Here is a 24268-nt window from a genome sequence, read left to right as displayed (position 1 = left end):
CCTTATCCTGGTTTTGAGATGCCGTGATACCTGGAGACCTCTAAGACCTCTTAGAGAGACGCCTTATATCAGTGTCTTATCAATCATTGTTCTGAACAAAGTGGCTGAAAAGTTAAGTAAGACAAACCTGCAGACGGCTGTTCTGAATCAGAATCAGCTTTAATGGCCAGGTATGCTTACACACACGAGGACTTTGACTTCAGTGATCTATGCTCTCTATGTTCAAATGTATAACATTAAATACAACCATAAACACAAAATAAGCAAAGACTAATATGAACAAAAGGAAATAAGACATAGTGCAGTGTTGCGTAGTGCAGAAATGCTGAAATAAACATGATAATAGAAAATGTAATTATGCAACAGATGGGATAATTTACATGAGTTTTTTACAGTGCTTACATTCAGCAGTGTGCATAGATTGGTTAGTTTAAATTAAACGCTGGTTTCTGTTATGATCATGTATAAACACAAATGTTAATAACCAGATTTCTCAGGTTCCATTTAAAGATCTTGTTCTGAATAAGAGCCACGCCAGGAAGAGGCTTGAAAACCAGGGTACAAAAGAGCATCTAAACACTCAGCATTGATCCCTTTAAAAAGTCCAAATCTTGGTTGTTAAAGGTTGACAAATGAACAGTACTATTCTTTTCCCATTTTACACTGGGAGGTCAAAGGTCACAATCAGCTACAGCAGCATCCCAGGTGCTGTTGAACATTAAGGCCCTGTCATGTCTCATTTACATTTTTTCTCCTTGGCTTCTCCTGATCACAAATGTCCCCTTTAAAAAGCAAAGAATTAAGTCCAGCATAACAAAGAACTACCGATATCAGCAAAATAACATACTGTGTGTTTTAATTATATTTATATGACTCCTATTTTGCAAACTGTATTTATTTTATTTACCCCTAGAGGAGCAATACTAACATTGTCAACATATTGATAACTTGTTACACCATGTTTAATCTACCACAGCCACATGCACTGCTCACTATGGGCATTATATAGGGCTAAAATTGTACCTAACATTAAGGAGGATTTGTCTATTATCAAAAAAACATTGTGAGCATTTTAGGTAATGCTTGCTTTGCCATCACAGCTGTTATCCCATGAAAGGCAGCTAGTACTCAGATAACCATCCTTTGGCCTGGAAATGTTATCTTGACAATAACGGGCGCTGTGCTGTTTCATAACGAATACAGGTGATGTACGTTGTTAGATAATACACAACAAGAGTAAGGTGTGCACTGGGAGGGGCGAGGGCAAAAAATAAAAGAATGAACCTTTTGTTTCTAGTTGTAAAACACTGTAAGTATGCAACCATACGTGGTGGTAGTGTTTGTGTAGTAAGTGCTGAACCAGAGACACCTCTCTCCTGGATCCTGCAGTTATTCTCAATATCACTTCAGTACCCTGTCTGATCTCTGCCCATAAAGCTTCTAATATTAGCTTCACCTCGAGTTTACAAAACACAAACCCTCCTGCCAGTCCCAGATCTTTTTAAGACCACCTCAGCACCATAAAAAGCCATGTTCCCAGCTCCTGTATTTATCTTCTTTCCCCTCCCCTCCATGATTTCCATCTCTTAGTTTTTGATTCAGATTCACCCCGGCTCATGTCTTGTGACCCCGCAGCCACGCTCTGCACCTTGTTTGGTTCCCCCCACGGTCTTCTCTCCCTATTTTGTCTCTTTTACCCCCACTGCACACCACTTCTCCACATCCACCCCCACCCCCCTTCCCCCCAGCCCTCTTTCTCTCTGTCCATCCCAGGGTTTATCCCTTCATCACTGATCTCCCTTCATCCCTCCAATCCTCATCTGTTCCTCATAGGAGCAGTGGAGAGAGTGAGTGACGGAGGAATAGCACACTGTGTGTGATACCAAAAGTGAATGAGCGGGAGAAAGTGTAGTGAAAAGGCAGGCTGAACTTATGATAACAACCAGAGAGAGAGCGCCGGAGGAACACTGACTCAATATCTACAAAACACCTCGAGAAGAGAGACTCCTTATTGGTGAGTGGATGGTTGTGTTATTGCTGTTTGCATTTTTTGTTTAAGGAAGCTGTGAAGTTGAGACATGGTGCTCAGATGACAGATCAAGGTGGCGTCCATCCGTCATGTTTGTTTGATACAACTTGGGTTCAAGGCTAAAAACACATTTATCAGCTTTCAAAACTTTTTTTAAGCAAACAAAATCTTTATTGAATTAAAAATACCATTTAAACCATGCCTGCTTAAATATTATCTACTTGTGATTTTAAGTGGCTCATGTAGATGAAAACATGTTAGAATACAAAACGTGGAGATGCCATTTAAACCTAAATTGACAAACATTTAGCGACTTACATTTTCTCATGTTCATGGCACACAGGACAGAGGGATTTACACGGGATCCGCCTACACTGCTGGTTTTGTCATGTGGATTGATAATCTGACAAAATGATTCCTTTTGTTGTCTGATACTGAATACTGTCAGACATAACCTGTTTATGTAAAACATTCGGCCTTATCTTGCGAAAGTAAAGAAAGATTTGTTAGTTTAAGCTTTGAATGTAATTATTCTATTACAGTAGGGTTTCAGGAAACTCTTGATTTTGGATCAACAAACTAGACCAGAATGATCGTTTTTGGACCCATGCAGGGAGTTAAGTACATGAAAGAACAATTCATTGTTTCCACAAATCAATCTTTATATTTGTTTCATTTAAAACATTTACAACAACACCAGAGATATCAAAAGTTTGTCTGTGCAGAATAATCAACGCGTAATAATTTACACAAATGTATCACTTTTCAAGGTTTATCATCATTTTATCTTTGGCACACAGCATGGTAGCTTGGTGCACCTTCCACACAGGACTTCTAAGGAGCTACAAAACAAATGGTTGAACTCATATATTCTGAAGTCATTTTATTCAAAAAATAAAAGTTATATTTTGTTACGTTCAGCTCAGATAAAGATGCAAACTGCAGAAGACCACAGTCACAGCTTAAACTCAAGTTCACAGGCCGAGTCCCACTAACAAAAGCCTCCATCTTTCACAGGCTCCCATTCTCACAACTCTCCCGTGTTGCACCTCCTCCATCTGCCCCCTCCCTCAGTCTCATCCCACTACCTGCACCACAACCCCCACCCTCCCTCCCTCCCTCCCTCCCCCCTTCCCGTCCCATCCCCTCCCCTTTTCTCCATCTCTTATCCAGATGCAAAGAGCAGTCAGTAATCGGATGAGAGCAGATTTGATTCAAAAGGCTTCCCTTAAAATCTCAGCCAGTAGGATTTAAAACTCACTCTCCTGCCTCGCCTCTTACCCTCCATCCTCCCTCCCCCTTCCCTCCCTCCCTTCCTCCCGTCCCTCTTCTCTATTCGGCTGTGTTAATGCATTTTGCCATCCAGCAAACCTCCAGCAGTCATTTAATCACATGGAACAATGGCAGGGTCACAGGGACAGAATGGCAAAAGGGTAATAGCATGACTAAAGCATTCATTACAACACTCATTATCAAAGCAGTTTTCCATCTGGAACAAATGCCTAAAATCCCCTGTCACCAACATCAGGGGCAATGTAGCCATCAGCTGTTTAAGGCAGGTCACCCTTACTGTAGCTGCTTGTGTGTTTGGAGCATTGAGCTACAGTGTAGACCATAAATCAGCACTTTCACTTCATTCAAACACTTTATAAAGGAATAATGGCAAAAGTGACAAACATCTCTATCAAAAGCAAGCAAATCTCTTTCTTTTCAAAAGAGTCACTGCATCCTTCACTCCCTTCCTCTCCTTCTCACTAAAAACAAATTAGAGGCAAATCTACCTGGTCATGTGTTTTGACAGGGACGCACATTCAAATAGTGAATCAGAGAGCGAAGGAGAGATTGCTGCCGGGACATATACGATAAGATCAACGCAGGTATTCCCTTCTACACATTTATAAGGTAAGATAAAGGAAATAGCACCATGAAAACAGGCTCATAAAAATCAATATCTGTTAGTGTGGAGAGTGAAAATGAGGGTGTTCTGTTTTGCTGCTTTGCTCTAAAGTTAGTCTCTGCTTTTGTGTTCATGACTCTGCCTTGATTCCATTTGTCACACATGTATGAGTTTGTCCATTAGGTGATTGCTTCTGCTGCTAAACATTGCCCATTTAATCACCACATTACCAAATTCAATAGCCATCAACATTAGGTGAGAGCTCGCCGGGGTGTCAAATGGCACAAAACAGTCTGTCACTGTTGTGAATTTGAAGCGAGATACACACTGATGACATTATTACAGGACATACTGGTTTGTGTGTACATTCAGGGTGAGGATATGTGTGCTGAACAAGTGTCACATCATCTGAAGAGCAAATACTTTCACTGTTAATACCTTGCTTGAATATTCATACAGTCCGTGTGTGTTTGTGTGTGTGTGTGCACGCATATGTGGATGCATGTATAGGTGTGTTCTGTGGGTTTCTGTGTTTGCTCCTGCCTGTTTATGAAAGTTTGCAAAGTAGACGAGGGCCAGTTTGACTTGCAAAATAGCACTCACTTGGAGACTGGAGCTAGGGAGGGTTAAAAAGTGCTCAGGTAGGTCCAGGTACAATTACAGCATGTAATGATTTTACGGAAAAAGACACTCGGATCACATGCTTTATCTTATTTACTAAATACTGTTTTTTTTTTTGGTCCTAATCTTTTCTTATTTTTCTTCTTAATTTCAGGTTTATCATCTTCCCTTCCATCTCTACCTGTCTCCACTGGTGACAGTGCCTAACAACAATCGCCATGGGTGAAATGGAGCAATTGCGAAAGGAGGCAGACAGTCTGAAAGACCAGATCACTGTGAGTAGGCAATTAACTAAGAAAACTGTTTGGCTGTCAACAGTATTTATCATTGACATCATTATGTGGCTGTTTTTTTACCCTCCTCAAATATCTGCATCTATGATTCATAACCACATCTTAAATCAACACCAGCAGTAATCTGACTAAACTGTTGTGTGTGTTTGCTCTGCAGGCGGCCCGAAAGGCGGTGCAGGACACAACTTTTCAAGAAGCAGCGGCCGGGATCACCGTGGTGGGCCGAGTCCAGATGAAGACCAGGAAAACACTAAGGGGTCACCTTGCCAAGATCTACGCCATGCACTGGGGCACTGACTCCACGTAAATACACAAAATATTATTGTTCACAAATTGATGGAACATCTGCTATTTTCTATTTCACAGCCAGACAAAATCTGATCAAATTAAGAGTAAGAGGAGCCAAAAAATGCAAGAGAGGGAGCTAGAATTCTGGTTGTTGTATTGAATTTGTCAGGGATTGCTGGATTAATGGACACATGGCTTGTTTCAGATGTTTTTTTTGTTTTCATATCTCTTTTTTTCCCCTCTTTGTTTCACTGCCAGGCTGTGTGTCAGTGCCTCACAAGATGGAAAACTCATAGTGTGGGACAGCATTACAACCAACAAGGTAGGAAAAAAGCAAAGAGGAGGTGGAACATGAATACAGAATGATAGATGAGAGGAAAATGTAAACCATGACGCAATAACAATGATAACTGAGGCCAAAAGCTTCATGTACATAAAAAAAAAAACACCTGAATACCTAAGAATAAAGAATATAAAGTTTACTGAAGAAACCACCATTAAAGTTTTAGAAGGCATCTTTATGTATAATTTAGTAAATGTACACATTAAACTTGCAAACATCTTTAATGTAGGCTACTTTTTTTGGACAGTGTGTGTTAAGATTTGACTGAACAATCAATCAATCATTATCATTATCATTGTATAGCGCCACTTCATAACAAGTGTTATCTGGAGACGCTTTACGAAAGAGCATGTGGGATAATAAGCAGGAAGGATTTCTCCTTTGTACTCCTCTCGTTCCTGTTGTCCAACTTCCTTGCAGCTGAGGTGGAGGTCGGAGCAGGCCGTGCAAACAACCCATCAATAGAATCATTGCCAGCACTGAGGGGGAAAAAACAATCAGATGTTATACTATCAAAATATTTCTTGCAGAAAATGAGTTGTTTACAGAAGACCCTATTGGTCTCCTTTAGTAGCCGATTTAAAGAGTTCCCTCACACACCCTTAAAGTGTTAGTGGCTTACATTCAGATTCAGTGATTCAACTCTGCTCGGTTTTCTGTGTGTCTCCAGGTGAATGCTATCCCTCTCAAGTCCTCGTGGGTGATGACTTGCGCCTATGCACCTTCAGGGAACATGGTGGCTTGTGGCGGTCTAGATAACATGTGCTCCATCTATAACCTCAAGGGCAAGGATGGGAACGTAAAGGTCATGCGTGAGCTGGCAGCACACACAGGTATGGACAACGCAGCATGGATATGAAAATCTCTTAACGCTGCTGATGCAATACGTAAATGAATCCTCCTAAGTTACACCGTGGCTCCAGGTTTCTCATTTGTTATTTTTCTTTTGGTTGCCCAGGTTACCTGTCCTGCTGTCGTTTCATCAGCGACAGTGAGATTATTACCAGCTCTGGAGACTGCACTTGGTAAAACTGATTGCACTTGGGACTAAACTGTGTGTCACCCTTCCTTTCTATAGTCAAAATGTTAATAATTGTTTTGTTTTTTTTAAATCTCCTTTTAGCGTACTATGGGACATTGAGACAGGGACCCAAAAGACCGTCTTCGCAGGACACCAGGGAGACTGCATGTCTCTGGCTGTGTCCCCAGACTTCAAGTTTTTCATCTCAGGAGCGTGCGACTTCACAGCCAAGCTGTGGGACATCAGGGAGGGCACATGCAGACAGACCTTTGGAGGCCACGAGAGCGACATCAATGCAATTGGGGTAAGGATCAGGAAGATTTCTACCTCACTGCCCTACCAGGGATTTGACTTTAATTAATCTTTGTTTGTAATCCCTTATTCTTCTTTTAGTTCTTCCCCAATGGTAACGCAGTGATCACAGGGTCAGACGATGCCACCTGCAAGCTGTACGACCTGAGAGCAGACCAGGAGCTCATCACCTACCAGGACTCCGGCATCATGTGCGGGGTGACCTCTCTGGCCCCGTCCCTGTCTGGACGCCTGCTTCTGGCCGGCTACGACGACTTCAACGTCAACATCTGGGATGCACTTAAAGCTGAGAGAGTTGGTGAGAAGTCAAAGATAAGAAAAATGCATACAGCATTGAATCCAAACCATCTAAAACCTGTATTTTGAAAGATAGCTGGAAGTTGTTGGATTGTCTTGCACAAGGTTTCATTTCAGTGGCACCTTGCTCTGCTCTCACATGTTCTTTCCATTTCTCTCTTGGCTCAGGAGTACTTGCTGGTCATGACAACAGAGTGAGCTGTATCGGTGTGTCCTCCGACGGCATGGCGTGTTGCACAGGATCCTGGGACAGCTTCCTCAAGATATGGAACTGAGGCTGTTCCCCACCAGTGAGCAGAAAGAGAGCAGTAAACATCCGCCTGGGAGAAAAGTGTAGAAGATTTGTTTTAAAAGCAATTGGAGTTTGAGTGAGGGATGAGGAGCCACACAGGGTGAGAGGAGGGTGTTTTAATTGTGCCAAGTCCATTCTAATGTTGGAGAGAGGTTGTAATGTGAAGATTTTCTCCTCTCTCTGTCACATCACACTCTCACATTATAGGGGAATTTGGGGGTGGGGGTCTTGGAAACGATCATTCCTCTTAATAGATTATTATATTGCGGTTTAAATCGACATTATGCACATTTATTGCAGCAATTCAGAGATAACCCAATGAGAACAGTTGCCAAATGGAAATGGTAGCACACTGGATGGGATAAAGTTGAATATGTGTCAAGTTACAGCCTGTGTAGGTTCACATTAGCTATGCTAACATGCTACGTTTTATATCAAAGCATAAGTTAAGTTATATGATACAATATGAGCATTTTCTGATTCAGACTGTTGTTTGTTGGTAGTTTTGGTAGATTCCCTAGACGCTTACATTTACTTTGTTTTTTCTAATCTTAATTAAAAAGGAGTTATAGTTATAGTTATAGTTTGCAACTCAAACACTATAAAATAGTGTTTGAGTTGTTTTGTATGTGATTGATGGACAATATTTAACAGGATTTGAGGTGTCCTTATTTGCCCCCATCAGCCAGTAGCTAGACCTGAAAAGTGCTTCGGGTAAACTGTTGAACTGACAGATGGGATAATAAAATAGTTTTCATGGTTCACCGAGCACTTACATAAAATGATGACCCATTTGTCTCAGAACAGGAGGAGCTTTTGTTGTTTGAGTGTTGTGCGGATCATACAATCTATTGTGTGCATATGAGAAATACATCTGAATCTGGATAGGATCGCTTAACTTTTCCTCTGGTGGCACGGTACAAGTTACTCTTGAAGGACAGTTTATGTACATACACACTCACGCAAATCCTTTCTAAGATCTGACTGGGACTTGGACTGCCTCTTTTCCAACACTGGATACACTCTGTCTATAGTAAGACAATACTACCTTTCTTAAAGACTGTCTAATAAACATACGATTCTGCAGAACAAGCCTCATTTCTGGCGTGCTGATTTCACTTTAAATTGAGTTTATGACATCAAGATTTAATGTCAACATTGTCAGTGCAAATGTTTAGAAAAAATATATTCAGTAATTTAAGGTTTAATCAAAGCATACAAATGTAGGTTGTCTTTTCATGGATTCACATGGCTTATTTACAGGCTCCCTCTTGTGTTTTAATACTGAAGCTTCAACATGAAAATATTTTTTAACCTGTACAAATTTTGATTCTAATACGGACAGTTTACGTGTCGAAAAAAAGTTTAAAAAATGGGTACCTCAAAAAACAGAACAATAGAAAGTGGAAAACTAATCTAGAACTTGTATAAGAAGAATTGAAGCTGAACATTTAATGCAAATAATTTTTATTTGTATTTACAAGGAGATAAAACAGGATAGAAAACTGGAAGTTATATATACAGAACAAACTATTTAAGAGAGCTGTACACATAAAAGCCTGAGTAAAGAAATAGAAAAGCAGAAAGTGGCTGGAATCTTGTACACAGTGTTACAGTGAATCATCGATTCTCCTTATTCAAACACGCTGCCAACACTCTGCGGTCCACCTGTCCAAGCCTCTGCTTATCTGGGGTGGACACCTTCAGCTTCATCTGCAAAGAGGGGAGAACAAATTACCTCAACAGTTCATTGTCATTCCATGTTGCAATTCACTTTTTGGACAACTGAATCAATCAACAGCAACTACAAAAAAAAGGTCAAAACAAGTTAGAATGAAGTAAATGAAGGCAATGTATCAGTATCAGGGTGTGAATGATTATATGCAGTACCTGAGGCTGTTGATCCCTGGGCGAGTTGGTCGTCTTCAGGATCTGCAGCGGGGAACGGCCTTCAGTACCTTGAAAAGAAAAGAAAGGTCAAGCGACAACATCTTCTAACAAATAATGAGAAGCCACAAACTTTCTACACACCGTTCTTCTTCAGTTTTCCAGACTGTCGCTTGTTTTCGTTGGTTATATTTTTCACGGCCACACGGACAGCAAGAGGAGAAGAGCCACTTTTTCCACCCTGTGGTCCTCTAGCTCTTAGCCCAGTGGCTCCAAAACCTTTTCCTAACCACTGCGGCTTGAACACAGCCTGACTTGGGCTTTTTGAGTCAAAGGTGGGGCAGCGGATGCCGGTAGAGAGCTGTGGCTGCTCTGGGTGGGTAGCAGTTGGTGGCTCTGGTGGGGCGGACGCAGAAGGCAAAGAAGATTCAACAATTTCCTTTGTTTCCTCAGAAGCTGGCAATTGCTCTGCTTGCTTTTCTGACTTCTCAGAGGAGACTTCAGCTGGGCACTCTTGGGAACAAGTGGGTAGGGAAGACTCAACTAGAGACTCTGGTTCAACAGTGACTGAACGAAGAACATATGAATGATCCACACCATCCCCAAGTGGCTCCACCTTCTCAATCTGAGCTGGAGGTGAAGCACCATCACGATGCACCTCAGCAAAGACCTGGGATGAAGTTGCTCCCTCGTGGCAAGTTATCAGGCTCATGCTCAGTCTCTTGTGAAGAGGAGACTCTTTTGCTTCTTCAGCCTCCTCCAGGCTAAAGTCTGCCTCAGTTTCTACCTCCACCTCGTCCTGGGGCTCATGTAGATGCACAAAGGGAGTGGACTCATCGGCACTTTGGGGAACAGACATTTGAGGAGTGGCCAGAAGGTTAGCATGTTCAGCCAGATAGCTGAAGACAAGGGAGGGTTTAGGGGACAAAAGGGGATCAGTTGAAACCAGCTCTTCACTCTCCACCTCCTCCTCCTCCTCCACAGACTCACTGAAGCACTTCTGAGGGACGGTACCTTCAGTCTCATTATGTAAAAAAATGCCCAGGCGGCGAGCAAAGGACCCAACTGTCACTGTATGGGCACATGGAAGGAAATCATGTTAGGACTTCGCAGTTGAGAAAAGCCAGGGTAAAAATGATCCTTTTTCAACTAGTTACCTCGCATGACTTCTCTGACAGGGGTGCGGGAAACTCCAACAGAAGGTGAGCGGGGATCGGTGAACGCCAGTGGACACTCACTTTTAACCTCAGCAACAGCTTTGGACACAGGCCCACAAACCTAGGAAAAATAGTTGCTATGGTCAGTATCTTTTTAAATGTTTTCCTCCTAGAAAACAAAACAAAACAAAAAAAACCAGTAACTCCCGCCACAAATCACCTACCTGAATGGGTGTACGATCAATTCCTGTTGAAGGGGAACGAGGATCCAGTTGTAAGACTCTGTTTTTAACAGCTGGTTCTGGTTTTACTGGTGCAGACACAGCTGGCTTGCTCTCACTGGATCCCATGATGCTTATCAAAGATTAACTGCCTCATAAGAATAGAATTGCACATTTTAATACATTTCAGCAGACAATAGCAATATAAAAGCAACAGAGAAGACATAAACAGGATCTGTATTAAACCCGGATCACATGATGCTCATTACAGACAAGTCACAAGACAGACATTAGAGGCCTCTATCGTGATTTTATTGTGCCAGACAACCAATTTCCTGACAATTATATGTTCCCCTTGTAACTCTAGTCTGTTGCTAGGCAGCGTTATTATATCACTACAATGACCCTTTGCACAACTTTCCATTAAAAATTAAATCATAGAAACACTGTTGCACGATTTGACTCATTACTTACTTCACCTCGTTAAACGATTGCTTATGTATTCTATTTACTATAATTAATTTTAACTGCGTATAACATTTATAAATAACATGGTTTCAAACTTTTTTTTTTTAAATAACAAGCAAGTGTACATTTAAATGTTTTAATCATGTGTAAACGTACCATTAAATGTCGTAAAATATTGTTCTTAAAATGTTGCTGAAAGTAGTGAGTAGTTAAGCCAAAGTCTCTTCGCATGATATTTATTTATTACTCTTAAATTAATGTAAAGTTAGAGGGTTGTGATAGTAACATTTGACCGCAATGTGTTTAAAAGCGCACAAACTACTGCACTTGACGACTAAAGTTCACAGTTTTAAATGTATTCTCTGGCTTACCTTACAGAAGACGAAGACACTCGTTCAGGCGTGCTGCTAAAACTCTTTTCACTTATTCCACAGAGAGACTTCAGATAAATACAGGAAACCCCACGACTTTTTAAAAGATTTAAATGGCGGGGTTGCGCGTGTGTTATTTTTGAATGAACCAATCAGCTGTAGCGTCCTCCCTGTTTCCTCGGCGCCGATTGGCTTAGAGCTCGGCGTTCTGGAACGGGGAGTGTCTTTCTGCTGATAACACATTTGAAAGTTGAAATGAATGCACGTTTTGTTTGTCACGTTTGGAGGAAAATGAAATGTTACGTTAGTCATCCTGAAACACGCCTCCTCCCCAGGCAAACCACAGGCAAACCACAGGCAAACCAAGACAGATGCTATAAACATATTTTTAGGACCATCGGGAAAATAACATTGTTTCTATATTTATTTGAGGAAAAGCGTGGAATGGATTTATTTTAATTATTTATCAAATTATGAGTAAACAGGCTCGCTAAGCTGATCATTTTAAACATGTCTATTGTTTTCATTATTAGTGAAGACTTTGCAGCTGTAATTCAAGTCAGTTTTCTACATCACTGCCTTTATTCAGATTAGACAGAAATATTGGTTTAAATGACTAATGCAAGCGTTTCAACTTTCATACTTCCATCTGTTAATTATTTATTAAACATCTCTGCTTTCCTTATTTAAGTCGCTCAAGCAAAACCATTTTGTTCATTTATTCATTCAGGAAAACACAAAACAGATTTTTTGGAATTAAAGCTTTATTGCTGAATATTATATTAAACATTGCAGTCAGGATTTAACTAGCCTGAACACAATTATAGTGCAACAATTATGTTACAATACACAATATGGCATATAGCATTATTTTACAATGAAGCAAATTGTTTTACAAGGTTGATATGAAAAAGAGCAGGAGAGGGAGGAGCCCAGAGAAACCATTCTCAATGATGATTACATTTATACGAACTAGTCATCCAATTATGATCATCCATCCAAACCAAAAGCACACATTCACACACACAGACTGTACACATACAACATATTCTAATAGAAACAGTCCCGCTGGTTGTCAGTTCATTATCTTGGCTGATATATGATCACTATAAAATTAAATAAAGATTATAAAAAAAAGAAAACAAAAGCCACTGAAGCCAAGATGATTAGCGTTTGTTCTGTGGACCGGTCTGATCCTTCTCTTACGGGCACTTTTGATACAAAGCAGTACTCCTTCAACGTCAAAGTAATATTGTACCTTATGTCTACACCATTGTAGTGACTGTACAGTTCAAGCTGCTGTTAAGCACGGGTTGTGAGGGCATTGAGTGTCATAATAAAGCATAAACTTCAACTGAAACCATAATTAAATCAATCATTCTCCATCATTGAGAACACATTTAAAATCAAAGTGACGTTTCAATATACCCAGTTCTCCAGGTCAACAGAGTAGTAGGAAAGGCGAGGACGGTCAAACATGTAGAACACAGTAACATGACTGTATTACTGTTGGCTGCATCTCCCAGGTACAAACTAATACTGCAATATTTGAAGTCTTTTGAGGGAAACTAACCACAAGATGACCTCTCAAGGTTGGTTGATTATTCACAGTGTCTTCCTCCTCCTCCATTTCTATGCATAACTGATTCCCCTCTGCTTAATTCAGTCACCCAAACATTTTCCTCCCAGTGCAACACACTCACACTCGATAAGCTCCCCCCTGGCTGGTTCTCATTCGGTCCCTCCTTCCACCTCTCTCTGACAAAAGTGAGCGAGCAATGTGTCCAAGTCCCGTCGGTCAGCAGCAGCATACAGAGAGCTCTCTCCCATCATGCTGAGAGCCATGCGCAGAGTGGACCAGATGTTGTCAGACATCATGGTGGCTGCTGCACCTCCTGGTCCCCTCGCAGCTCTTGCTCCGCCCTCGGATGCCTGACGCTGAAGAGACAGAGCCTCGAGGAAGTGCTCCACCGCCTCTCTGAAGATAAAGGAGAAATAGCCAGACAAGAATGAAAAATATGATATTTGAGCTAGAATATAAACAAATTAATTTTAAAAAGCTTTAACAAATACTTTGAACCAAACCAGAAGCTAGCACAACATAATACTAGGGGTAAGAATCAAATGCAATACTCAAAATCAAACAATTTCCAGATAGATCGTGTGGTACGTAATCAGGGTTGATAAAATAGTAGAAGGTCAAAGAACACCAGCCTCTTACATTTTCATTAAGCTGAATGAAGTAAAATATTTCAAAATACAGATTTTTTTTTTAAGGGCATTGTCTCAAGCAATGGTACAAAAAAAAACTGGCATCTTAGTGTTACAAAACAGCAATCGCCATCTAGTGGAAATTAAAGCAACTGCATTGCACCAGATTAGTTACATTCTGATATCAGGACATAAAGAGCACACACATCGACTCTTAAGTATCAGAACAAAATAAATTAAGTTTCCTGGTTTTTAATTAAAAAACAAACACATGACAAACATGATGGATAAACAGCATATGATGCACTGTTTTTCCCAACTATTTATATAAAGACGTATCATTGTTAAAGGTAGAGTGGGTTAGCTAGACCACATTGTTTTTTTTAAATATATATATATATATATATATTAGACAAATGTGTTTTCACACCTTTCCTTTAGAAGAAGGGTGTTATACATTGATTCAATAATTTTGTGAAGGTTTGAAAGGGGTAGTAATCATTCATGGGATCATTCATGATTAGTAAGCAGCCAGTTAGCCGTTTTGGTTGAGTGGTAACTGCTACTAAGAACATTGCCCTTGTTTTGAACATTTCACCATCAAGTCTCGTACCTGTGTGCTCCTAGGTTCACACAACTGATTCCCAAGTTGTATCGGCTACGAACGAACCCAGGCTGCAGTTCCAGCGCTCTCCTGTAGGCGGCAACTGCCTCCTCTGAGCGGCTGCCATTAGCGAGCGTGGCACCCAACTTATTCCATAGCAGGTAGTCCTGATGGAGACAAAAGAGAAAGGAGGAGGACTCAGAAACAGAGCATGCGGTGTGAAGACAGACTGCTGGATCTGAGCTCTGGATTCTTACCTGTGGTGTGACAGAGAGAGCAGCGCTGAAACAGTCCACCGCCTTGTCGTACTCCCCACTGAGGTTGAAGAGAACTCCCAGACCACACTGCAGCTGAGGGTCCACCTGGGCCGGGTCTGAGTTGGCTGCATGCAGGAACAGGGACTGGACATCAGTAAACAATGATCTGCAGAGAGAAAAGAAACACAAGAGTCAGAACAACAAGAAAACCCACTATCTCACAAACAGTACTGGTTCTGTTTGTTTTCTTCTTTTTTTTTTATGAATCCCACATGTATGTTCAACTCACTCTGGCAGCAGTGACCCGAACCTCTCCCTCTCCTTGTCCCTTTCTCTGGCGCCATCCTGTTGCCGTTCGCCCTCATTCTGCTCCCACACAGAGCGATATTTTGGGTTGTGCTTTAGCCAATCCCGGAGAGTCTCACAGGCCTGCCTGTGCAGCGATTCATTAGTGAAACTGACAGCCAACGCCATCAGAGCTGTCAGGTTGTCATTCTTCAGCTCTATACATCTAAATGAGAGAAGACCGGCACAGGAAGAGGAAAAAATTAATCAGCAGGCTTAACATTTTCTTTCCATTTCACAAGAACATGCTCTTGGTTGAGAACGCAAATTGTTGAGAACTTAATTAAGAGTTCCAGATTATTCAATTCCACTTAGTTATTTTATTTTAAAATGAACTGGTCAAAAGAGGAATGCAAATGTGTAGCGAGCCAATGCACAAACACTCTTTATAATAAAACTACAGGATGGAATCGACTTCCATTTTAGCCTTTTCTGCAACTTTCTAGAATTTGTCATGAATGTTTAGTCGAAAGCAATGGTTCTCAACTGGTTGGTCGGAACCCAAAAGTGGGTCGTGAAGCAATTTCCAGTTGGTCTCGAATGTGTGCCTTGAAAAAAAACATTCTGTTAAAAAGTCTGAGGCGCTTTAACGTTTATTTTGTTTAGTCTCTTTGTTCTGTCAGATGTTTTGTACCGCCTGAGGTCCAAACTGCAATACGTTTCATTAAATAAATCTGATAGGTTGAGAAGTGTCAGAAATGTTGGTCATGATTTCTAGTGAAGGAGTTAGTGGCTGGTCCTGAGGATAGACCAATTGAGGACCACTGATCTAAAGAGACCGAAGAATCCCCTAAAGCCATTAAGCTTGTTGTTGTGCTACAAATAAGTGAATCAAGATCATTTGTATCTACAGAAGTATAAAGATAATTATTACATTATAGTGTTCAAACAGTGTAAACCAGGAAAACAGCTGACTTTATAAATTATTCAAACAAATTCTCACATTTTAATTTTTATAAACTAATAGAAGAAAAGCGAGAAAGGGGTAGGGATGTATAGGTTTGACTTTTACCTACTCCTTTTCAGACACGGTAACTTCTTTTATTATTTTATTTAAATTTTTGGTTCAAAATAAAGTCTTTCATTCATTCACTTCTTCAATGTTTTGATTTGCAATTGTTATGAGTTTGTTCTTTTGTAATATTAGCATTTTGCAACTCTGATCTCTCACCTACGGAGGGCGCTGATGGCAGCAAATTCTTGCTCATTCTCTGCCTGACATGTTCCCAGATACTGCCAAGCCTGCAATTCAATGACAAGAAAAATACAAACATCACTGCTTCATTAATATCCTTCTGTGGAAATACATTTTGGTAAATTTGAAAAAAGAAAAAGGAAAGCGTCTCACCAGCTGGTTTTCTGGTTCTCTCTGTACCGCACTTTCAAAAAAGCGTACAGCGCCAGGGATGTCCCCTGCCTCCATCCTCTTCACTCCCTCAGAGAGAGGGTCTGGGTGAGATAGGTAAGGGTTTTCCTCTTCAAACTGATAACCCTGAACAAACACAATGAAAACAAAAAGGCAAAAGCCTTATTAATAATATAGCATTTGAGTTGTATGTGGAAAAGAGTGCTTTTCCACATCCGCTTTTTTAAATGAATTACTACCAAATGAATTTATTGGATGATATACACCTATAAAGGCTGTCAAAATAAATAAAAAGTTGGTCAGAAGAAAATAGAAAAAGAAAAGAGTGCTGATATCCTCAAACATGTGAAGATAAACGATTTCTCAGCAGTTGCCGTTGCTGAGCAGGAAGACAGCTACCTTGTCATAAGAAGTGCTGAGTAGCTGATCGAAGTCAGACAGCCAGGGGTGGCTCTCTGCATCCCTCTTTGCCATTTCCTCCCACTCCTGCTGCAGCTTCTCCCAGAAATCCACATCACTCTGACAAAATGACAGATAAAAATCATTATCCCTCTGTCACCTTGAATCATACATCAGTCTTTCTTTTGTTGTTAATGTATTTGACCTCATAATGGACAGATGAGAGCGTGTTCATGATGTTTGATGTCTGAAGACAGAGATGGTGGTTTGTTTTCAAAGCAACTAACCTCTGCAATAACACTTCTCAAAGCTAATATCTAGTGCTTGAGCTTTGTCTCTTTCATTCGTCCCTCACCTCCACTGCAGCTTTAGCTTCTTGGAAATCCGGTCCTGCTGTGGCAAACTCATCTACCCAGGCTTCTGCCGAATCTTCAGACACCTGAATAAAGCAATGACAGCGGTTCACTTGAGTCAACATGCATTAGATATTTTAAAAAATGTTGTTAAAGCTGAGGTTGGTGACGTTAAAAAAGGAAAAATATAGAGGAAAGTGAGTGGAAAGAAGGGAAAGATGAAAGAAAAAAAAACTGAAGAAAAGCTAATTTCCTCTCTCATTTCCTTCATGTCTTCCTAAATAACTCAAAAATGTTATCTGATAAAAAACACTTAAACAAACAAAATAACTTAAAGCTGAGTGTATTCTTTTGCTTATGCATTTGAGAAATTTGAATACTTTCAGCAAACTTAAATATGCAATACTTTGCCTAAAACTCTAACACCTATCGCTGCAGAGACCACAGAGGGCCTACCTGCCTGATGACCTTGGCCCACTGCTGTGCTTGTTTAGCTTTAACATTCTCAATCTTCGGATCCCTCTCTGTGGGTTCCAAGGGAAGACTGCCTCCCCCTGTCTCCGTCAGGAACTATGGCAGGAGGCGAGGAGGAGGTGGCAATGAGGAATGGGGCAATGTTTTGAGGAGGGGAGTGGTTGGTGGAGAGGATTTTTTTTTTTTTTTTTTTTGGAGGGGTGGGCAGAGTCATTATAAGTAGGAGGAGGAGATGAATGGCAGTTATTTAAGGGGATGGGAAGCCGAGAGTTGGAAGGCAGGTTAAAAAGATTGGGAAGTATACATGTCAGTGTTAGAGGGCAAGAAAGTACAATGGAGCCATGGTGAACATGTCAATCACAAACAGGGCTGAGAGCTACACGCTCACAGTAGTACATGGAGGCCCATCTCCACCAAACAAAAAAAGAAGATGAAAAAGTAAGGCATGATGAAAGTAAAAGGGCTGAATGGTGAAAGTCATTACATAGTCAAGAACATGTTTGACCTACTTTAGTAGGTCAAACATGTTCCTACAGCTTGTAAAGAAAATTAAAGCACTCTAAAAAGGTCAAAACCAAAACATTCCAGACCGCCATGTGTGTTAACGCCACATCTGGATAAAGACGACTAATGACACTAGCGTACAAAGTGCTTAACAGGAAATGACATTTTAGTAAAAGAAAACACCAAAAATAATTTGGACATCTAATCTCATAACTGTAAGATCCATGGAGTTTTTGTTATATCTTACTTTTGACATTTTTTCATCTGTTGGTGGAAATGGACCTCCAAAGAACTGATTTCAGGGGGAAAAGCTGTTGAAATCCCAAATCTGGCATCAGCCCTTTTCTGTTTCGTATAAATGAAGTCATAGAAATTACTTAAAACCCGAGTTAAATCATAAACCACTGAAAAACTAAGACAAGATGGGAATAACCAGAGCTTGGCGATACACATTTAAAATGAAGAGAGGCAGATAGTTAAAAGAATCTTCTCTTTGCCAAACAAATTCCATCTGTAATGCTGCTCTGCCTCGAGCTTCATATTACATGGACTGGCTGCTTTTGGAAAATATTACTCTTCACTGGATGCTGGGCTGATGAGACACTGTGCACAGCCTCTGCTGTGCATTGTGAACCAATGTGCTTCCCCAAGTAATCCTGTGGTCAAGCGTGCCCCCCTCCTCATTGGGCAGAGACTCGTACCTGGTTGAGGTTGGAGGCCCAGTTCTGAGCCTCCTGGGCCTGAGCTTTATCTGTGAGCTGTTTGTCTGTTCTGCTCTCCACTGTCACACTTCCCTCTCCAATCTGCCTAATGAATCGAAGGAACTACATCAAAACGAAAAAAAAAAAAGGAACAGCATAAAAGCATGTACCATTATCAGAACTAGCAGGTCAAGTTTTTAACAACACACAGCAAGTTTCTTTCTTAGTCAGCATCTTTCTTTAGACTCAAAGATTAACCTTTACAACCAATAAAAACATTACCAATGAACTGTTCTTCAAAAAAACTACTTTACAAAAGTGTTAAAAGAAAAACAGAAGAAGAAAGATATGGTGAGAGATATGTAGAAGGAAATTAAACATGGTTACAGTTGTTGTCAGGTAAACATTAAGATGTTGCTCACCTCTGTGTTTTGTAACTTTGGATCATCAACCTTTGAGACAAGCTCATTGGCTGTCTGCCTCAGTTCTTCTCCTGGTTGATACTCCTTTGTCCTGTTGGATCGACAACCAAAAACTATTAATATCATATTTTAAGAATTTTAAAAACCCATTCTGTCTTATTTTAAATGTGTATGCGGAAACTAATCCATTCAGACTGAAGGCTTTGCGTCACATCTACATTAAAATTGCCGCCCCATTGCCATTGAGACGGCAGTAGCTCAGTGTGTAGGCATTTGGGCTGGGAACCGCCGGTTCAGGTCCCGGTGCGGACCAAATCTGGAAGTTGGTCTGGTAGCTGGAGAGGTGCCAGATCAGGAGCGCCTGCTGTGGGCAGCTCCCTCACTCTGGCATCTCTCCATTAGTCTATGTCCATAGGATCCTGTTTGTGCATGTGTGTGTATATTTCAGCATGTGTGTTGCATGACTTACAGAGTGTAAAAACAGAAATTTCACCTTGCAGAGATCAATAAAGTAAATCTTATTCTTAAAAGTTTGGAGTTATCTTGTAAGTTCAGCAGCTCATAGCAAGGCAAGACATGACACCACGTGAGCTGGAAATGCAAAGTTAAAAAGCTAAAAGAAAGTATTGAGAAAAACACAATATGGATTCTGGAATAAGTTCAAACACATTAAAGAAGACCACACACATCCCCCATCCTAGTATGTTCTAACCATTCATTGTCCTTGTCTCCCAGATCTCCCAGCCACAACTTCTCCTCTGACTGCTCCAAATATTCCTCTGCCCAGCGTCCAGGATCTTGAGCAAAGGAAAAAAGAAAAAAAAAACACAGCTGGTGGGCTTATTGCAAAATGACATACAAGACAAAAAAAAAAAAGGTTTCTTCAAAGGCAAGTTCGGCCTGATGTAAGAAAAACTGATGACACATGATGGACTGTCGATGATTTCAGAGTCATGAAGTGAATATCAGATAGAGAAATTATTTTAATATAATAATAATAATAATAATAATAATAATAATAATAATAATTAAATAAAATAAAATAAAATAAAATAAAAAATTAAGCTACCTGCAGCCTCAGCGATAAATTCTCTTGTCCAATCAGCATCTGCTGCATCGCCAAGAGCATTGAGGCCCGGCGCGGAGGCAGCATCAGGACCTGAGAGGAACTCAGCCGTCCAGTCACCAGAGAGGGCCAACGCTGCCACATCTGGAGCTGTGACATGGAAAAATGTGGGGCTTAAAGTGCAGCAAATATTCACAAAACACGGCAGATGATTCCTAGTACTGCTGAACAACATCCATGAGAAGAAAAAAAAACAATATTAAAGTACCCCTCTGTGGAGCTTGTCTGTAGTTCTGCTGGTCGATCTGCTGCATTTCCTCCAACAGCTGACCCATGTCAAAGGTGTGTGGAGGTCGAGGGGGGGCCTGAAGGAACTCATTTACGAGCTGGGGCAACAATTAAAAAAATCATACTAGAGCTATCAAAGAGTATTTGACTGATAAGACACTTTTCAAATGAGGTATTAAACAGAGTGGGAAACCTTTGTTATACATTTTGCAGTGAATCAGTCAACACGATTTGCTCAACATAAGCACTAACCTCTTCTTCAGTTGCAATTTCTATAGCAGCGGGTGGAATCTGAGGAAAAAGTAGGATAAAATGAGGTAAATTCAGTTTCACTAGAAAGACTGAAATACTGTTTGCACTTTGTCGGAAAGGAGTCAGCTGGTAAATTCTGATATTTGATACATTAGTGGAAATCTACAAAATGCTCACTGTAGGTGTTGCACGGTGCCGCCATGCCCCCCCTTCCTTGGTCATGTGACCGGTCAGCTTCATGAGGGGATTGGATCCACCACATTCTGCCTCCACCAACTCCCGCATCGCCATGGCAACTCAAGGATGAGGGAAACCCAATCAGAACACCTGAGAACTGAGGAGCAAATTAAAAGACACGCATTAATCTATTTCTTCCCTTCTGAAAGATATAATTAACTATCCTGAGCCCAACCAAGAAAAGCAAAAATTTGCATTCTGAGAAAGCAAAAAATAATTCTATGAAAATGTCTTTGTGCAGATCATCCAGTGGGAAGTATTTCAACACCTCTTGATCATCTTTTAATGCCTTTGGCCTATTTAAGAGCCGACATGCCAAATAAGGCGACATCTTCAGGGTGTCCAAAAACTACTACACAGAAAGTCTCATGTCACGTAACCCACATCAAGCTCCATCTGCTGTTTTCCGTGTCATTTCCTGGCTTAGAGTGAACTGTTAATAATGTGGATGTGATGGACCGATGGGCAAAGACAAACGCTGCAAACATTTCACTCAGTTAGTCTCTTGACGTCAGAGGACTTCAGCTTATGAATGCACGGCATTTAAAGCTGCATTGCCATAACTCATTACTAAAATCACAGACTATAGTAAGCATTCTGGAGAACATTATGGAGCCGTAATGTTAATGTAGAGCAAGCCTCAAAAACATCGGGCTCGTAACAAATAGCACAAACCTCATACTGAAAGTATTGTGTTTGTGTATTTTAATTTTACTTTGTTTATTTTTGGTAAATTAAAAGCAAATAATAATGGTATCAGTGCAAAACAATCTGGGTACTGTATCAGGGCTTGTGTAAAAGAGAAAGAAAGAAGACTTAATATTACATTTTGCATGACGTCCTATTTGATCCTCACTCATCTGATGATCACTCAACTGATTCTCACAAAATATAACAAAAAAAAAAACCTTTGTTGCAGATTTAGTGCCCAGATATAAATACTGAAAATAATTGAGCAGCGATGAAACCCTGCTGCTCGGCTCACTGACTGACCTACATCCCTGCTCAGGGATGAACAGATGACAAACTGCTGTACATGCTGGCCTTCTCAACTCCACTAAACCCCCTGCAGGGATACGCACCATTAAAATCCCTGTTATGAACTGTCAAGAATAGAAAATTGAGTTCCTTGATTTATCCACTCTGCTCAAGCTGTTTTCACCTTAAAATACATCACAAAATATTACCTAATAAAGTGTAAATGCTACAGGTGGACTTCTCCACTACTCTTATGGCCATACCTAGGCTGTAGATTTCATACTTATTCAAGCAGCTTCTGGATGATGATGGGGCTTAATGTAAGAGGATTGCATAAAGACATTAACACAAAGCTATCCCAGGTAGGTTACTGTCTGTATCATCATTTTACATATCATAATCCAAACAAGAAACTCTACCTGTGAGAGGCTTTTTTATTTCCCCCACTGCACATGCACATATACAACGCGTTTACTGTCAAACATGTGAAAATAATATACATTGTAATTAAGTAAAATGCAACTATTACACCTGAATGAAATCCAGTTCATGTTTTTGCATGCAACCCGGCAGGTTTTTAACTCCTGTCATGTGTCAACAAGGTTCAGTCTATGGTTGTCAACTCAGTCACTGATAGCACTGTTTTGCACAAAGCTAAGTGTGGCTTCAGTCACAAACTGCTGCATAGGCTCGGTAAATGTTTCTCATCACGTTTTTTTTTTCTCTAATACAGCAGACATGCCTAAATGTAAACGCAGAAAGACACAAAGCGTGAACGACGCCTTTTGGCTTCTAACAATAGCGGGTGTAGCTCCCCTTAGCCCACGGTGCTAGCGCACTAGCTACAGTAAGGCCAGTGCAGAGATCATTCCTGTAGTATGAAGCGAGACACGGATAGACATGATGTTCATCTTACCGCCGACAGCTGCTGCTGCTGCTGCTGGTAGCCCAAACGAGAGTCGGTCCACTCCACTCCGGTGCTTCCACTGATTTCACAACCGTATTAGAAGAAAATCAGCCTCGGCATCAAACCTACCCCTGGCAATCGTCCGAAACAAGCCGCTGTGTGTGTGTTTTCAGCGCCTGCCTTTTATTTACCTTCCTCCTCCATGACCCACAAAACGCTGAAGCGCAGAGATCGCTTGGAGTGTCTCGTAACGTCACGCTGGTTTCGTATTCCCCAACGGAGTTACGTAAGAAGATGGCAGGGCTTACTTACTTATTTTGCCAAAAGATTTTACGTTAATAAAAAAAAAATAGCAGGAGGCCAAAGTCCAGAAGATAAGTGGTGTGGTAGATGTCCATAAGAAAAAAAAAAAAAGACAATTAAATTAAAAACGTATACTATACATTATATATATTTACATATGCCATTGATGTTTGTCTCACACGAGAAAGCTTATTACACTTGTTTTATTGAGCCAAAAATGAAACAAGCAACAGTCCTAAATGCAGCTTTTAAACTATGTTTGACCTTTATTTTTTACTGTCTAGAATATGTAATTAAATAACATTGTAAAAATGTAGGGTTCTTTAAGAGTTTAAGTAGAACTTGCTCCCTTTAGTACTTAGGTAGGCTGTACAATTTTGAAGTGTTTTTACCATAGGCAATAATTGTATTTGCTTGAGTATGTGTATTTTATACTCACACTTTTTTCTACTTCAATACAATTTTTAGACATAACTATACTAACTCTATAAATAAGGAATTTCACAATGATTGTTTAAAACAGTATAGGCTATTAGTTTATGTATTGTACCCCTAATCAATGTGAGTAATCATCAGGGAGACATTGTGGAGTGTGTAGATCAATATATTGTTAATTAAAACATATCCAGCTTCACTAGCTTTAAAATATATATATATACTGGTTTGACTTAATCATAGAATAATGGTATATATTTACTTGTAATTAGTGTAAAAAAATTGTAAAAAGTACAATATTGTCCACTGCGATGTTAAAAGGCTAGGTGTACAAGTATGAAAATAGGGAAATCTCAAGTTAAGTACAGGTAGAATTTCACATGTTGGCGCTGTAACTGAGTATGTACTACATGCTCTAACACTGTTGGTGACATTCAGATGACAAAAGTCACGTTCATGGTGATCCATTAGCCTAAGTGTATTGTCAATGGATGAGTAGTTTCAGATGTTTATGTTTCAAATCTCACATGGTCATTTGGTACTTGATATACTGTAAGTAACTAGTTTTTTTATATAGACTAATAGTTACTGTGTGGTTGTAATGTTGTTTTGGTCTACTCAGAGGTACATTTAAAAAACAGTATTTTCTTTTCAAATATGTCAGCGCTT

General features: G+C 40.3%; 3 protein-coding genes across 7 annotated transcripts; 1 reads left to right on the top strand and 2 right to left on the bottom strand.

The window, feature by feature from the left end:
* The first annotated feature begins 1802 nt into the window (after positions 1-1802).
* On the top strand, positions 1803-8485 carry gnb3a (guanine nucleotide binding protein (G protein), beta polypeptide 3a). Of its 3 annotated transcripts, XM_020649069.2 has the most exons (10): positions 1803-2014; positions 3831-3931; positions 4702-4822; positions 4998-5143; positions 5387-5450; positions 6142-6304; positions 6430-6496; positions 6595-6796; positions 6886-7102; positions 7270-8485. In XM_020649069.2, exons 3-10 carry the CDS (start codon positions 4766-4768, stop codon positions 7374-7376), a joined length of 1023 nt encoding a protein of 340 aa, XP_020504725.1. In that variant the 5' UTR covers positions 1803-2014; positions 3831-3931; positions 4702-4765; the 3' UTR covers positions 7377-8485. The 3 variants fall into 3 exon arrangements, with proteins under 3 accessions (XP_020504725.1, XP_020504724.1, XP_065814170.1); XM_020649068.2 differs by lacking the exon at positions 3831-3931; XM_065958098.1 differs by lacking the exons at positions 1803-2014; positions 3831-3931 and adding an exon at positions 4009-4567.
* Positions 8486-8843: 358 nt separating this feature from the next.
* Positions 8844-11635, bottom strand: cdca3 (cell division cycle associated 3). The gene is made up of 6 exons (XM_020649128.3): positions 11498-11635; positions 10662-10806; positions 10438-10558; positions 9425-10351; positions 9284-9351; positions 8844-9106 (listed from the first exon to the last, which is right to left on the bottom strand). Exons 2-6 carry the CDS (start codon positions 10785-10787, stop codon positions 9014-9016), a joined length of 1335 nt encoding a protein of 444 aa, XP_020504784.2. The 5' UTR covers positions 10788-10806; positions 11498-11635; the 3' UTR covers positions 8844-9013.
* A 606-nt stretch (positions 11636-12241) lies between these two features.
* pex5 (peroxisomal biogenesis factor 5) lies at positions 12242-23114 on the bottom strand. Of its 3 annotated transcripts, XM_065957920.1 has the most exons (17): positions 22871-23114; positions 20917-21073; positions 20740-20778; positions 20468-20585; positions 20203-20349; positions 19846-19930; positions 19134-19224; positions 18712-18834; positions 17489-17602; positions 17035-17118; positions 16680-16799; positions 16263-16406; positions 16086-16156; positions 14859-15080; positions 14570-14735; positions 14322-14479; positions 12242-13475 (listed from the first exon to the last, which is right to left on the bottom strand). In XM_065957920.1, exons 2-17 carry the CDS (start codon positions 21028-21030, stop codon positions 13229-13231), a joined length of 2043 nt encoding a protein of 680 aa, XP_065813992.1. In that variant the 5' UTR covers positions 21031-21073; positions 22871-23114; the 3' UTR covers positions 12242-13228. The 3 variants fall into 3 exon arrangements, with proteins under 3 accessions (XP_065813992.1, XP_065813993.1, XP_065813994.1); XM_065957921.1 differs by lacking the exon at positions 17489-17602 and having other exon boundaries at positions 22871-23113; XM_065957922.1 differs by lacking the exons at positions 17489-17602; positions 18712-18834 and having other exon boundaries at positions 22871-23112.
* Between the last annotated feature and the right edge of the window lie 1154 nt (positions 23115-24268).

Source organism: Labrus bergylta, chromosome 8 (genome assembly GCF_963930695.1).
Source record: "Labrus bergylta chromosome 8, fLabBer1.1, whole genome shotgun sequence".
Lineage (NCBI taxonomy): Eukaryota > Metazoa > Chordata > Actinopteri > Labriformes > Labridae > Labrus > Labrus bergylta.
The sequence above is the reverse complement of the archived record's forward strand: the minus strand, read 5'-3'. Positions and strand labels throughout refer to the sequence as shown.